This window comes from Doryrhamphus excisus, linkage group LG21 (assembly GCF_037039965.1).
Source record: "Doryrhamphus excisus strain RoL-2023G ecotype Guam linkage group LG21, RoL_Dexc_Guam_v1.1, whole genome shotgun sequence".
Taxonomy (NCBI): Eukaryota; Metazoa; Chordata; class Actinopteri; order Syngnathiformes; family Syngnathidae; genus Doryrhamphus; species Doryrhamphus excisus.
In genome coordinates this window covers 1,029,906-1,046,483 of record NC_136377.1, presented here as the reverse complement: position 1 = coordinate 1,046,483, position 16,578 = coordinate 1,029,906, and the positions used below count along the sequence as shown (strand labels likewise).

The following is a 16,578-nucleotide window of genomic DNA, read 5'->3' as shown; positions in this document are numbered from 1 at the left end:
TAAATTTTACGGTAAAAAAAATGGCAGCTGGGTTGCCAGAATTTTACCGTAAAAAAAAAGCTGTGGTACCGCTTTTCCATTTACAGGAATACACTGTATAAACAACAACTGTACATTTTACGGTAAAAAAACTGGCAGCTGGGTTGCCAGAATTTTACCGTAAAAATAACTGTGTTGCTGTTTTTCCTTTTACAGTAAAATTCTGTAAAATAAATTTTACGGTAAAAAACTGGCATCACATCACCCCCCCAACCCCATCCTGGGCCGATCCAGCAGTGTCCCAGCAGCGCTCCCTTGCACAACGAGAGGAAGTAGCGTTACCGAACCGCCGGTTCCGCCGCCGCCATGTTATCACAGAAAGCACAACAGCCCAACATTCCCTGACGTCCGTCTGGGAAGCCTGCCCACCGCATCTTGGACCACCCAGCAGCCTCCTCCATATGAATATCCAAAATATGCATATTTAAGTGAAATGTATGTATTTCTTGGTACTTTATTCTCTAAACATTTAAACTATCTTTTCATTTTCCTAAAATGCAGATTCCCTACTTTCAGTCTCTTTTGTTTCCTCTTCTTTCCGATATGTTCTTCATACGTTCATTATGGAATCATCTTCTACTTCCTACGTAAGCTTTATGTGAATAACTGTATTCATTTGAATCATAATGAGAATAACGTAACACAAGGACGGGGGCTGCTGAAGCTGCCCTCTAAGGAAGGCATGCCCATAAGTCCTCTGGTAAGGAGTCCTCCTAGTTTACGTCACATCGTTTGTCTCGCCACGAGGAACGACTGGCATCGTATAGATGTCACCTATATGATAGATGTTGGTGGAGATGTTGGAGAGTCCATACATTGAAAACCTGGCAGTGTACGCACATGGGGGGGGGTTGGTCCAGAATAACGACGGTGTGTGTGTGCGTGTGTGTGTGTGTGTGTGTGTGTGTGTGCCACCGTCTGAGCACGGTGAGATATGATAGCATGCTAACCAACAACCTCCAGTGAGGACACAGTGATACGCATCTTCAGGGGATCCGTGTGATATACCTCCACGCTTTCTTTATGGCATCTTCCCAGGATGGGAGGGGGGGAAGAAATATTAGGTGTCATGGCGTCTACATGTGGGGCCAAGACAGGAACCAATGGATGGGTGTCCAGGTACTTTTGTCCAGATTGTACCATGACCCTGTGGGTGATCACGGTTGCAAAATAACTCACAATGGAGGCAAAGAACCCTGATGGGGTTTTGTTTTGGTGCTGGTATGCTGGTCATGCTGGGAACTGGTCTACACTGGTCTGGAGGCTGGTAGAACCAGCACCAAAACAACACATGCTGGTCATGCTGGGAACTGGTCTACACTGGTCTGGAGGCTGGTAGCTGGTCTACACTGGTCTGGATGAAGAAGGCTGGTAGCTGCTCTACATTGGTCTGGAGGCTGGTAGCTGGTCTACACTGGTCTGGAGGCTGGTAGAACCAGCGTACCAGCACCAGAACACAACACATGCTGGTCATGCTGGTAGCTGGTCTACACTGGTCTGGAGGCTGGTAGCTGGTCTACACTGGTCTGGAGGCTGGTAGAACCAGCGTACCAGCACCAAAAAACAACATATGCTGGTAGCTGGTCTACACTGGTAGAACCAGCACCAAAACAACATATGCTGGTCATGCTGGTAGCTGGTCTACACTGGTCTGGAGGCTGGTAGAACCAGCGTACCAGCACCAGAACACAACATATGCTGGTCATGATGGAAGCTGGTCTACACTGGTCTGGAGGCTGGTAGAACCAGCGCACCAGCACCAGAACACAACACATGCTGGTAGCTGGTCTACACTGGTCTGGAAGCTAGTAGCTGGTCTATACTGGTCTGGAGGCTGGTAGAACCAGCGTACCAACACCAGAACACAACACATGCTGGTAGCTGGTCTACACTGGTCTGGAAGCTAGTAGCTGGTCTACACTGGTCTGGAGGCTGGTAGAACCAGCGTACCAACACCAGAACACAACAAATTCCAAGTCTTCAATTTAGTTCAAAGTGACGTCCTTCTCATTCGGTATTTAGACTCATTTATAAAGTTTTTTTGCGTTTTCTACTATAAAAATTTACTTTTAATTGTTTTTTTTTAAAATAATAAACCTTCATTCGGTTATTGCATGTTTTGGTTTGAGTCCAACCTTCAGGAACGGATTAATGATGCTAACCGAGGTTCCACTACAAAGGGATGTAGTTTTTGCACGACTCCAAAATGATTCTCTGGAATTCTAAAGAAAATGTTTTTTTCTTTTTGGTCAAAAATTAAACACCCCCCCCCCCCCCCCCCGACTGGGAACACAGGGACCATTCTTGCACCCGTCTCCATTTAAAGCATTGCTACATCGAGAATGAGTGCGATGCCTGGCAGACGCCACGATCCCGACTCAGAGGCCGCACAACAAAAATTCTCCAAAAAACCCGCAAGCTCATCAGCGCACACGCCAGAGAGGACTTCAAGCCGAGCGTCAATCAGGAGGAAGAGATGACGGATGCAAGTAAGGAAGCACACGCATTTCCTAAAGCGGGAGTGTGTTGATGGCCGAGGACCCCGCAGTGGAGAACCAAAGCAGGCCTGCAAGCGCAGTCCCAACAATGACTCATCCAGGCGGCTCCTCCCACCCAACGTTCACACGTGGGCTTTTCCAGACAGATTAGACATTATACGCTCTCAGCTCACTACATTAGCGTCACTGCAGAGCCTCATGAGATCCTACAGAAGAGCAGGAAAACAACCTGAAAAGGTAAGAAAGGCGTCCAGCGTTAAAGAACACAGACATTTTAATGGCGTTCCTGTTCACAACGAGAGCATGATTGTCCATGATTGTTGCAAAAAGAAGAGTGGGGGGGGGCGCCGAGACCTTCAGAGGTGCAGCACTCATGCAATATGTATGGCTTCTCTTGTTTGTGAGTGTATGACGAGCGTGTCCACCAGGGCTTTCATGGACGGATGAGGAACAAGCGGGGATGATTTGGACCTTGGAACGACGGGACAAAAAAAAAAAAAAAAACTCGAATGGGCCTTCATCTTTTTTTGGCACATAACGTTGTCGACGGGTTCTACTTTTTCTGTCATCTAAGATATAGGACCGACCGCTCGGAGAGAGAGAGCACGAGCGGACGCTTCCAAGCTTTTGCAAAGCTCATTAATTAAAGAGAAAAAGAGATTGCCACAGAAATCATTAATATTTAGCGGCAAAACACTTCATCTGCAGACAAACCATTTACCATCTACAAACGTGTCTGGTGGACGGATCGGATGCCGTGCTGCAAACCAAATACCCATAAAAGTGTTTGGAGTAGGGGTCTCACGAGATTAAAACGTGATTAATCATGTTTAATCGTAATTAATCACAATTTAATCATCATTAATCACAGGACCAGTGATTTTACCATGTGCATGCGGTTCTGTTTTCCTTATACTCGCCAGGCACTTCATTAAATAGACCGCCACAATTTAATGAGCTACAAAACAAGAGGCGCACAAATAGGAGCACAAATAGGAGCACAAATAGGAGCACAAATACCATCCCAGGAAAACAAAAGGCTCACCAAACTACTCGCTCCAATCTAGACTGAAAGACTTGAGAGACTATATATTTTCTTAGAGCACAGACACCCTGACATAACACCCCTATAGTCACCATTACACTCCTATTACCCAATATAGTTGCCATAGTAACTGAACTCATGCTTGTTTGTGTTGCCATTAATGTGTTAGGTGAGTAGTGGCCGAACAGGAAGTGACCTCAGGGGTTCAGACATGTTTTTTAGCTTTGTAGTAGTCCAGGCTTTGTGTCTGACTTGGGATCATTCCAAACCTTCAACAAAAGCCTGTTGTTCCGTCAATCAAGTCACATTATTGGCACCTAGTGACCAGTGTAGAATACGACATGTCTTTGAACGCATCTTTCCAATGCTGTAGATTTCTTTATTAGTTCATGTAGTCGTTTTTTATGATGGGAAAGGGCTAATTTAGGCATGACAGTAAAGACTTGAGGAGCAGCGAGTCAACCTAACATGCTTATGATACGCCTCGGATGGCGAGAGCGGAAAATAAACACAATTTGATGATGAACGAAGCCCGTACGAAAACATCCACGGCGGCATCAAGAGCCTTGAGCCGACTGACTCCTGATGAAATAGAATGAAAAATGTGAAATTGGAAGAAAAAGACGGGCAGACGGGGAATAAAAGAGAGAAAAAAGCAGATGGAGGATTGTCAGGTCAGGACTTAAAACAACTCTGCTGCCACACAAAGCATATTAAATGAGGAGGAGGCAGCCTTCGGGGTTTTGGACCACAAATGAAAATCCAAAATGAAAGAAAGTTGGCCTGTCACGGCCGTGCCCAGGCTGCTCTTACGTTCTTGCGGCAGCGTCGTGATCAAACTACTTGATGGAACAAATACCAAAAATGCATAGTTTGTGGGGAGATTGCAATAAACAATAAACAAAATTAACCAATTAAAGAGCTTAACCATCAACTAAGTAGCAAGACTTTTCAGAAATATATTAATAATTAGTCAAAAATTACTCTTGCATGTGCTAGCATGCAAACAGTTATCATGCTGGCAAAAATAATTAACATTTTTTTCCATTTTCATACCCATAAATTTTCATTTCCGACACTTAGTGCTGTCATGTGTTAGCATACTAAAAGTTAGCATTGCTAGTGGTATTTCTGATATTGGTAAAAAAAAAAAAAGCCAAAATCGAGCTTCTCTGGTATTTTCTGAATTTATTTTTATTATTTATTTATTTGTTTATTTTTATTTATTTGATAATAAATTATTGTATTAACATAATAATTTTTAATAGATTTTTTTACAAAAAAAATCTATGACAAATGTCATATAATAGGGGCAAAAGCAGGCTAATAAGCAGGCTAATAAGCAAGCCAATAAGCAGGCTAATACTACTAATAATTTGATAATTATAAATAATTTATATAATAATTATATTAATATAATAATATTTAATAATAATAATGGTTATTTTTTATTGATTTTTTTTACAAAAAAATCTCTGACAAATGTCATATAGTAGGGCAAAAGCAGGCTAATAAGCAAGCTAATAAGTAGGCTAATACTACTAATAATTTGATGATTATAAATAATTTATATAATAATTATATTAATATAATAATAATATTTAATAATAATAATGGTTATTTTTTATTGATTTTTTTTACAAAAAAATCTCTGACAAATGTCATATAGTAGGGCAAAAGCAGGCTAATAAGCAAGCTAATAAGTAGGCTACTAATAATTTCATAATAATTATAAATAATTTATATAATAATTATATTCATATAATAATTATATTTAATAATAAAAATGGTTATTTTTATTGATTTTTTACCCAAAAAAATCTGACAAATTTCATATAAATATAATATATATCCTGTGCATCTCCAGGGGGCTAAGCCCCCCCCCCCCCCGTCCTCAGAACCTAGTGACGCCCCTGCTTGGCATATCAGGATTAGTCGATATTTGCCTCGTCCCGGCACTGGCAACCAACCCTCCACCAGCGCCGACATCACGTCAGAATATGGAAAAACTGCACATGGACGACCTTGAAGGATCCATTAAGTAAAGTTTCAGTGATGTTTGCACTTTAAGAAGAGTAAAATAAGCCCAAAAGTCATTTTGACATGAGTAATGGCCTGTCATACATTTCCAGAGAGTGACGAAAGAAAAAAAGTAAATGTAATTTAGTTGTTGAAGGGACATGTTGTGCTAATAGACTCTGCAGCTTTCATCCGCCTGATATGGAAAACGCGCTCATCTGTATCGGGGGAAATGATTGACAGCTGGCGTGGTACCATATGGGCTCAGGCGGCGACAACCGGCGCTGAAATACCACAGCAGGTGCTTTGATCAAAGCGACTTCCTATTTTCATCACCACGCTTCGGAGGACATCTGCATAGCCGCTTTGCTCAAGGGAGCGCTGACACAGCAGGCCCAGCTAAGCAACACAAGTTGGAAACGCACACACACACACGCACACACACACAATATCAACTCTTTCAGGCATAAGAATGAAAAAGCCAAAATAACTCTCTCTGATGGGCGCCGAGATGTGAGACACTTTGAGCGAGTCCTGCATGGAGGGAACGTGCATGAGTAAATATTCGGAAGTTGTATTTGGAGTGGGAAGTACTACAATGAAGTCTGGTGGGAAATTCCTTCACATTCCCATTCCCAAAGCTGCAACTCCAAAGTGTGCAAATGTCTTCAAAGCCGAGGACCAGACAACGTGTCAACTTTAATTTGGAATCAGTCCTACACAAACGGTCCCTTTAATGGTCATTTGGAAGTTTGATCAAGTCTAATGCCAAATCAAAATACAATGGAACCTTGGTTAGCGTTTTTTCAGTTAACGTCCAAAATGTATGCAAACATTTTGCCTCGGTTTGCGTATATTTTCAGATTAGCCGATTGGTACACATCTTTCACGGTAATACGCTGCGTACATCCAACTTTGTAGTTCCTCGTTAACGGTCTCGTTAACGATCTCGCTAACACCGCAAGACCACAAGTCTCTGCTTTTCTTATGATCTGCGTGTCAATTGCAAAACTAGGCAAAACAGTTTTGCGTGAACAGTTTTGAGACTTGTGGCGTAGCTGTGTTAGTTGGCAAACAACTACACAGTCAACCCCTGATGACATCATAGATGTGCGACGGGGCTTTCTTCACCAGCAGAAAAACAAACCAAAACAAAAAACGCTGCTTCAGGCATTTTCCTTTTTAAGCCAAGACCTTGAAAGTCCCAAAGAAGCATGTTCACTGTAAAATATTTCTTATTTTATAGAAGCCCCCCCCCCCCCCAGCAAGAATAAACAGCAAGCCAAGGAGGCACCAAGAAGACAATTGTTGAGAAGACAATTGGCTAGGATTTTAAAAGTTTAAAAGAACAATACTGTAGTACTGGAGACTGTTACTAGTAGTACTGGAGACTGTTACTAGTAGTACTGGAGACTGTTACTAGTAGTACTGGAGACTGTTACTAGTAGTACTGGAGACTGTTACTAGTAGTACTGGAGACGATTGTTTCATCAGACCAGGATTAGACTTCGGAGATCAGAGTACATCGATGGAGTTCCATCAGGACCATGGCGGTCGAGTGGTTAGCGCGCAGCCCTCACAGCCATGAGACCCGAGTTCAATCCCACCAGTCCAGAGTGTACCCCGCCTCTCCCCCAAGACAGCTGGGATAGGCTCCAGCACCCCCACGACCCTTGTGAATAGAAGCGGTAAAAAAATGAATGAATGAATGAAAAATGGCAAAATGAAGTACTAAGAGAAAATATAAGGTGCATTTGAGGACTTTGTGGTTATATGTAGATATGTAGTACTCTACACTGGTCACTTGGTGTCACTAATGTTACATTAATTAGTTACATTAGACAGTAGCAGGTAATACTGTACAGAAACAAGAAGTATAAAAGGAACACGGAACTTTTTGGTCTTATTTTCTGTGAAACTGCGACTGTAGGGGTGTTACTTCTTGTCTAGAGGGCTCTAATGTTCAACAGTCTCTCGAAGGTGATAGAAATATATCAAATGAATAAGGTGAAATTGGTCAGATTTACACCCAAATAATAATAAACGATAAACGAGGGACATCTGCAGCGTGGAGAAGGTCACCAAACCCAGATCTGTGCTGCACAAGCGGACCAAGACTGCATGAGAGACGGGTCTTGGTCCGCGTTAGTGAACTCCAAAGTGGACTCTAATATGTAAAAGTGTTAAAATGACAACGACAACCGTGCAGAAATGACAAACATGGAAAAGAAAATGCGTTGGAAGTGTTGTTGAAGTATATTTTAGGTGCTTTTTATGAATTCTAAACTGGTAAATATAGCAGAATTACCAACATCTTCAAACCAGCGGACGGCATCATGGTTTGGAATATTTGACTTACATCACGGAACGTTTTTGCTTTGGGGCTTTGGTCCCATGAGAAAAATCCCAGCCAGAAGACAAAGTGATGTGCAAGTTTCTTTGCGAGAACATACACCATACGCCATAAAACGTTCCAGTCCTCCCATTACTTTTCCCATTACAACAAAAGCAGCCAACCACAACACTTGAATTAAAGCCTCCATCGAAACCTAATTAGAACCTTCATCTTAAAAGCGGGTCTTAATTAGCAAGACCACACTATGATGAATGTTCTCGGTACCGCTGTTAAATACCCACGTTGCTTTGCAAAGACACACACACACACACACACACACACACTGGAGCGGCCAGTGCAATGGTTCCTGACCACTAAAAAGAGCATGCCTATGAAAAATGCATGAAAAGAGAAAAGCTGCCCCCTTTAGCACACACAAATATCCCGCCTGCTGAAACATTGATGGCATGGCGCAGCAGTGGAACCACCGGAGAGCAGCGTCATGCTAAAGTGGGGGGGGGGGGGCAAGTCCATGGCTTATTCCGGCCCCCCATAAAGCGACACTGTGAGAGTTGAGGTGAACATTTAAGGGCCCGTCATTGTGGTCTTTCCACTACGGGAGTATTCCTTTAACACGCATACAGTACACCGTGTGTGTACCCTCCCTGGCATGTCAACATGTCCGCCAAAATGACCATGTTTTTACTTCATATTGCAGTTATTGATTATCCTTGTACGCCGTATTTGTGTGTGCTGACCTGAAGCCATCTGCATGTATCCCGCCAGGGTGCAGATCCTCCTCTCGCATCCTCCGCTGGGCAGGAAGATGGTGATGATGGCCAACAGGGAGCTGACGGCGAGTAGAGCGCACCCTCCCGAGCACAGCACTGCGCTGGTCTGAAGTACAAACACACACACACACACACACACACACACAGTCGTATCAGTTTCATTGTCGGAGACATTTGCGGACACGTTAATAAAATGTCATTCCCGGGATCAATGATGTGTGTTTTTAGGTTGAGGCGCACGGTGTAACGTGGCGGGTTAACGGCCGGCTCAGCGGGATCGAACAACGGGCTGCCGTCAACACTCGTTGCACATGTGCTTCGTCACGAGGAGGGAAACAGACGAAGGAAGCACGTCTACGTTTGGGAAGTGCGTCGCCGCAACCAAAATACACTTTGTGTTCAGTGCAAAATAAGGCCTAACAGAATGAAATTAGCTTTGTCTCAAAACATGCAAAAAAAATGACTACAACATAACTATAAGTCGTTTAAGTCGTTTAAGTCGTTTAAGTCGTATAAGTCGTATAAGTCGTATAAGTCGTATAAGTCGTATAAGTCGTATAAGTCGTATAAGTCGTATAAGTCGGTATGCTAGCAATGTGCTGGACATGAGCAGAAGGAGAAGAAGTGACTTCCTGGTTTGAAAGACAATTTCATTACTTGGTTCCGTGTGTCTGGCACGTGGAAGACGAGGGGGGATGGGGTGGTGGGGGGTGTTAGCAAAGGGCCGTGACATCGGCGGCAGTCATGCCGATGATTCTTTTGACCTTTATTTGTGGTAGCGAGCGGAACATGTGTTAGATTTACACCTCCACCTCACGCCTTACGGAGCAATGTTCCCATCTGGGTTCCACAGCAGCGAGCGGGCGAGTGGGCGCTAAGCGTGTTGCACAAGGGCACCTTGCAGTTCAGCCAGGAGAGAACATGAGCAGAATGGTAATACCTTCGGAGAATGTGGAAAAGTTGCCGTTTGAAAAATTGCGTCATTCGGCTTCTCCTAAATGCTTCTATCAAGAAGAAGTCGAAGCTAAATACGTATATGCTATAAGTGCTATAATATGCTATAAAATAATATAATATGCTATAATACCATAAGTAGCCTGCTCACTCCAAACTGCATGAAGATACAACTTGATAAAACAGCACACTTATTAAAAAAAAAAAAATCCATTAACGTCTCTGCTCTTTGTTCTGCTGCCTTTTCTCGCTACAACGTTACTCATGAAAGCTGAGGAACGTGCCCCCCCCCACTTCTCTCAATGCACATTAAGACTCCATCATGTCTCATATCAGCAAGTGGAGCCCGAGTGGGGGGGAACACGTGGGCCCCTCATTAGAAGCGCCGTGCTGCCATTAAACGACATATGCAATTTTTATGTACTTTATGAATAAAAACAATAGGAACCAATCAACATGTACATCACACAGGACATTCTCGTTAATATCGGGGGCTTCGTTCCAAGCCTGCAAATGGAAAAAAAATTGTCTTTATTATCATAAAATGTTTGTTTCCTTGTTGAATTTTGTTTTGGGAATGCGTAGCGGGCCAATAAAAAAAAATACATCCATGGACCGTAAACTGCCCCCGGGCCGCACTTTGGTCACCCTTGTAGCAATTTCACTCTCTACCTCATACGCTCGGTAAAGGTATTTTTGTGGTCGTCGTCACCAATGAATGATAATCATGCAGGAAGTGATGGGATCAGATGGGATCAGAGTCAAGATGTTCTGTACAAGGTTCACTTTGCAGCAACTATGATGCGTTCAAGGACCACCAAACAAATTGTGACATCCCAACAACTCAGTGGAATATAACATAATAAGCATAAAGACATAAACATGTGCAGTGATGCAACAAGTAAATGAAATAATACAAATACCATCATAATAAAATATTGAAAACCATGACAGATTAGCATTAGCATTAGCATTAGCAGTAATCCCTCGTTTTGGGTGGTTAAAGGGTTCCAGACCTGTCGGCAAAGTAACATTCTTTATTTAAAAATGGAATATTTTCATCGTTATGACATGGAAAACCTGTTTACAATCTTTCAACATTATTAGAGCTCTCAAGACATGAAATAACACCCCTATAGTCACATTTACAGTTGTATTACCTAAAATAGTTGACATAACCAGGGAAAACAAGCCATTTGAGATAAAGAATGAAACATAGTCAATGTGTTTTGAGTGTGTGGAGGACAGGAAGTGGCATCAGGGGTTAAGGCCACATCAGTCGGCCATCTTATTTGTATATAGTAATGAATTATAATAGAATAATTTTCACCTGCAAAAAAATCTTGCTGTTGCGGTGGTCAAGTGTGATGCTTGTCTCACTGAACAATTACTGACCTCTAGTGGCCAATGTAGAGTACTACACCTACAATTTCAATGCATCTTCATAATGTGATGTTTCAGTTCATTTATCCATTTTTATGCTTGAAAATTAATAATTTAGGCAAAAATATGTCAAATGTGCTAAAATCTGCATTTTAAAATATTGATTAGGTAATATTCAACCCCCAAACAGCATAATTTATCAATGAATATGTTTGATACGTTCATGCTGTGCTTTGCTTTTTCTCCTTTTCTGGCCCAAAATGATTTTCTCTCTAAAAAAGCTTGAGCCTGAGAAGCAATGCTCGACATCGCCACCTTCACACTCGGCCTTGATGATGCAAGACTTGCACTCCGCCACCCAGCCGTGGAAGCTTCGCCGTGGAAACTCTCAAAGTCACTTTGTTGCTCGTATTTATTCCAGACGAACTTTAGAAGTCTGTAATTACTGAGTCAGCGCCGCGTGCAGCCTCCACTTTGTCCCTTGACGCCGATGCTCTAACGTCTTCTCCCACTCCAGTCAGTCATGTGACTTTAGCCACTGACTCAATCCATGAAAGGAAGCCACGCTTCCAGTCTTCCGTTTCACACACCTCGGTTTCTCTTATTAACCTGCTGTGGCCCAATACTTTTGTTGGAGCAGGCCTACCTGAAGGTTTCATGGGATGGTTCGCTTTGGGAATCGAATTTTCCATATATTTAACCTCTTCCCATTCCCACGTCTTTTAATATGAATATGTTCCACTAATACATATCTTCATTGTTTTTTTTATACAGTTTCTTCTCAGTTAATGCATGCCTCAGTTAATGCATGCCTCAGTTAATGCATGCCTCAGTTAATGCATGCCTCAGTTGGTGTACGCCTCAGTTAATGCACGCTTCAGTTGGTGTACCCCTCAGTTGGTGTACCCCTCAGTTGGTGTACCCCTCAGTTGGTGTACCCCTCAGTTAGTGTACCCCTCAGTTAGTGTACCCCTCAGTTAGTGTACACCTCTGTTAGTGTACACCTCTGTTAGTGTACACCTCTGTTAGTGTACACCTCTGTTAGTGTACACCTCTGTTAGTGTACACCTCTGTTAGTGTACACCGCAGTTGGTGTACACCGCAGTTGGTGTACACCGCAGTTGGTGTACACCTCAGTTGGTGTACGCCTCCGTTAGTGTACGCCTCCGTTAGTGTACGCCTCCGTTAGTGTACGCCTCCGTTAGTGTACGCCTCAGTTGGTGTACGCCTCAGTTGGTGTACGCCTCAGTTGGTGTACGCCTCAGTTAGTGTACACCTCTGTTAGTGTACACCTCTGTTAGTGTACACCGCAGTTAGTGCACGCCTCCGTTAGTGCACGCCTCCGTTAGTGTACACCCCCGTTAGTGTACGCCTCCGTTGGTGTACGCCTCAGTTGGTGTACGCCTCAGTTGGTGTACGCCTCAGTTGGTGTACGCCTCAGTTGGTGTACGCCTCAGTTGGTGTACGCCTTAGTTGGTGTACGCCTTAGTTGGTGTATGCCTTAGTTGGTGTACGCCTCAGTTGGTGTATGCCTTACTTAATGTACGCCTCAGTTGGTGTACACCTCAGTTGGTGTATGCCTTACTTAATGTACGCCTCAGTTGGTGTATGCCTTAGTTAGTGTACGCCTCAGTTGGTGTATGCCTTACTTAATGTACGCCTCAGTTGGTGTATGCCTTACTTAATGTACGCCTCAGTTGGTGTATGCCTTACTTAATGTACGCCTCAGTTGGTGTATGCCTTAGTTAGTGTACGCCTCAGTTGGTGTATGCCTTACTTAATGTACGCCTCAGTTAACGCACGCCTCAAAATCGGATAATATATAATATAATAGATTGTGGCCGCACGGTGTCCGAGTGGTGGGCATGTAGGAGTTTGCATGTTCTCCTTGTGCGAGGGTCTTCTCCGGCTTCCACCTCACTACTTCCTGAATGTGCACTCTGAGCATCGTGGGAGTTGTAGTTCTTTTAGCAAAAGTGAGCCACATCAACGTTTAAGCCGCAAAGTTGGGACTGAGCACTGCTGTTGGAGCGTTAAGGTGGGCAATAAAGTCTAAAAAGGGCGTCGCCCTCTATGTACCTCTTTCAGGACGAACATGACTGAGATGTTACCTGCCCAGTATCACCTCAAAGATCACCTTAAAGCACTTTCACTTTCATTTAGCACCCAAATGAGTTTAGCACCAACAGCTACTTCCTGTGTAGAGGCCACCATGTTGATGATCAAATATTCTCCAACGCTGCCACATGCAACCCTCCTTCTTTGGACGTACGGCGAGACTGAGTGGCGCTGTGTGTGTGTGTGTGTGTGTGTGTGTGTGGCATAAGTGCTCCTGAATGTCACATCCTATCTGCAGTCTGTCCCTGAGGCCCAAATGGACACTCCATCCACTTGTCAGGTGATTAATCTCCACTCCTGGCTCTCCCTCATATCCTCGCCATCCCGTATTCCAGTCGGCGAGTGAGACGTTTGCAGGCGAGTCACACACACACGCAGACGCACGCGCTCATAAGTTGAGCGCCAACTCAGGTGAAGATCAATAAGGCGACACATACATTATTCAGGGCGCTGCTTTTTGTTCTAATACACTCGCTGGTGTGAGAGGAACCGGCATGACAAGCAGGCTTTGAACCCTGCAGCTTATACACTCGTGCTAATTTATGGCTTTTAAAAGAACTACAGTTCCCATGATGCTTAGAGTGTCGTTTCAGGAAGTAGTGAAGTGGATGCTAATATCATGTTTGGACTTGGGCATCAATCGGGTTTTGATCAAGTGTGCAATTAGTACAACTTGTGCTTCCACTGTGAAAGCAGCATCTCATGATTGACAGCACAGAGTGGAGGTGGCATTGCAAGGTTTATAGCGTGTCAAATAATACAATATCACCCAGTTCAGGGAAGGCCGGACTACTGCGTGACGGACACAACAAAAGCGTTGATCCAATGCAGTTAAGTTTCCATGGCGTCTCTTGCCCCCCCGATTTTGCTTTCCCTCCAATCCTCTTTAATGAGATCTCCACCTCGTCAGTCCCAATTGAGGACACAATTAAAATGTTATTGCACCGCATGGTGGAATTCCTGTGTTCCTTTATGCAATCAGAAACGTGAGCGTTCCTTTACGACCCAAAAGCAGCTGCACGAGTTTTTGTGCGGCGTTATTAGCCTCCAACAAGCTCCGCCGTGTGTTTATGGCGGGAAAGCAATTATGTTCCTCCATGAAGGAGCGTGTCGTCTTTACTTTTATCTGTTCTTTTTATGTTTATGTTGCCGTGAGAGGTTGTCGCCGCCCGTGCACGATTCCGTGGCGCTCACGGGTCAAAGCCACCCGTTATTGTCTGACAGGATGAAGATTAGCCTGCGTGTTCAAATCCCATTTGCCTTGCACCCGAGCTGCAGCTGTTGCGGTGGTGGTGGTGGGGGGGGGGGGGGGCAGTCCCAGTTATCCACACATAATTACAACCCATTTAGGGGGCATTTGCACCCAATTTGACTCGCTCGGGGGCATGCCAGAGCCGCTGCAGAAAGGTATGGCGTATGGTAAAAGTTAATGGTTATGAGTTGTTTCATTAGGACCCCCGCGCGCCATATTCTCTACAAATATGGACAATATGAGGGGATGCTGCATTCATGCCGGATTTTGTCAACGTGTACACTGACGAATATTAAAAACAACAATATGTAGTATTCTACATTGGTCAGTAATTGTTCGGTGAGACAAGCATCACACTTGACCACCGGAACAGCAAGATTTTATTGCAGGTGAAAATTATTCCATTATTATTCATTACTATATACGTTCTTAAGCTTTTTTATAGTGAAGCATACCCACAATAAAATCATTTTTGGCCAGTAAAGGAGAAAAAGCAAAGCACTGCATGAACTTATCAAACATATTCATTGAAAAATTATGCTGTTTGGTGGTTGAATATTGCCTAATCAATATTTTAAAATGCAGATTTTAGCACATTCTAGACATATTTTTGCCCAAATTAATCATTTTCAAATATAAAAATGACTAAATGAAACAACACATTAGGAAGATGCATTGAAATTGTAGATGTAGTACTCTACATTGGCCACTAGAGGTCAGTAATTGTTCGGTGAGACAAGCATCACACTTGACCACCGCAACAGCAAGATTTTATTGCAGGTGAAAATTAATCTGTTATGATTCATTACTATATACGAATAAGATGGCCGACTGATGTGGCCTTAACCCTCGACTCCACTTCCTGTCCGCCACACACTCAAAACACATTTACTACGTTTCATTCTTTATCTCAAACGGCTCGTTTTCTCTGGTTATGTCAACTATTTTAGGTAATACAACTGTAAAGGTGACTATAGGGGTGTTAGTTCATGTCTAGAGAGCTCTAATTTTGTTGAAAGATTGTAAACAGGTTTTCTATGTTATAACGATGAAAATATTCTTACTTTGCCGACAGGTCTGGAACCCTTTAACCAGCCAAAACGAGGGATTACTGCTAATGCTAATGCTAATCTGTCATGGTTTTGTATGATAATTGGGATGTGGCCTTTTGTTTATTTACATTCTGTCTATCAGTTAGCATAAACATATTATGATTTTTAGTGTTGAGGTGGTAAACGTATTAAATCGGTGATCAAATCTCAGCCCCCTCCCAGATAGTAAATAGTAATTATAGTACATTTATTCAGTAGTATCTATTTATAGTAAATAGTAACTATAGTAAGTATAGTCAATTTATTTATTTACATCAACACACACAATATTACGGAAAATCAGTACCTTTGAGTACTGCATCTGATTGGTACTGTACCGGTTAAAATGTGGAAGATACCCCCCCCCCTGGGCCCTCAGCCCTAAAAAGGTTCGGACACCCCGGCTTTAGATCAAGCATCAGCATCTGAAAGGCTGAATACTAAAAGAGGCGAGAACAACAACAACATTTCTCATGTTTTTTTCCTCTTTATCTTCCCGCCGAGGGAGGGGGGGGAGAACAATCAGCCCCCCAAACTTGCTCACGCCGCTTCTTCTCCCCCTCACCTCCTTTATTATAGATCACAAAGGTGGATCAGACCAGAAGAGAGGATCACATAGCCGGTTTGAAACGTGCGGGATCCCTCACGGCCCGGTTTAATGACGACGCCCTGGGAGGGAACCCGTCCGCACATTTATTCACATCTCATAATAGGCTGCTAGGATGCTAGGATGCTAGGATGCTAGGATGCTAGGCGGCTGCCGGGTCGTCAAAGGCAGAGGAACCTCAGGCAAGGTTTCTGTGGCCCGTCTCTGCAATTGAATTATTGCACAACTGATACTTTCATGTCCTCCTTCTCCTTCTCCTTCTTCCCGGCTTTCAAAGCAAGTGGTGATTATAAAAATCATCCAAAATCCGATGGCGGCGACAAGACAAAGAAAAGGAGGGAACGTGCGGCCCGGCATCATCGCCATCGCCTCGCATCAGACGGGCGGGAAGTACGAGATGAGATGAAAGAGTCACGGAAACGCAGTGGAGATGTGAGGGAGAGGCG

At 43.5% G+C, this 16,578-nt stretch overlaps 1 protein-coding gene across 1 annotated transcript in view; it reads right to left on the bottom strand.

Moving 5' to 3' along the window:
* lhfpl7 (LHFPL tetraspan subfamily member 7) overlaps window positions 1-16,578 on the bottom strand; it is a 64,908-nt gene that overhangs the window by 41,555 nt on the left and 6,775 nt on the right. The window contains exon 2 of the mRNA XM_058086421.2: window positions 8,695-8,833. Within this exon, the coding sequence (XP_057942404.2) occupies window positions 8,695-8,833 (139 nt within the window). The remainder of the gene's footprint in view (window positions 1-8,694; window positions 8,834-16,578) is intronic.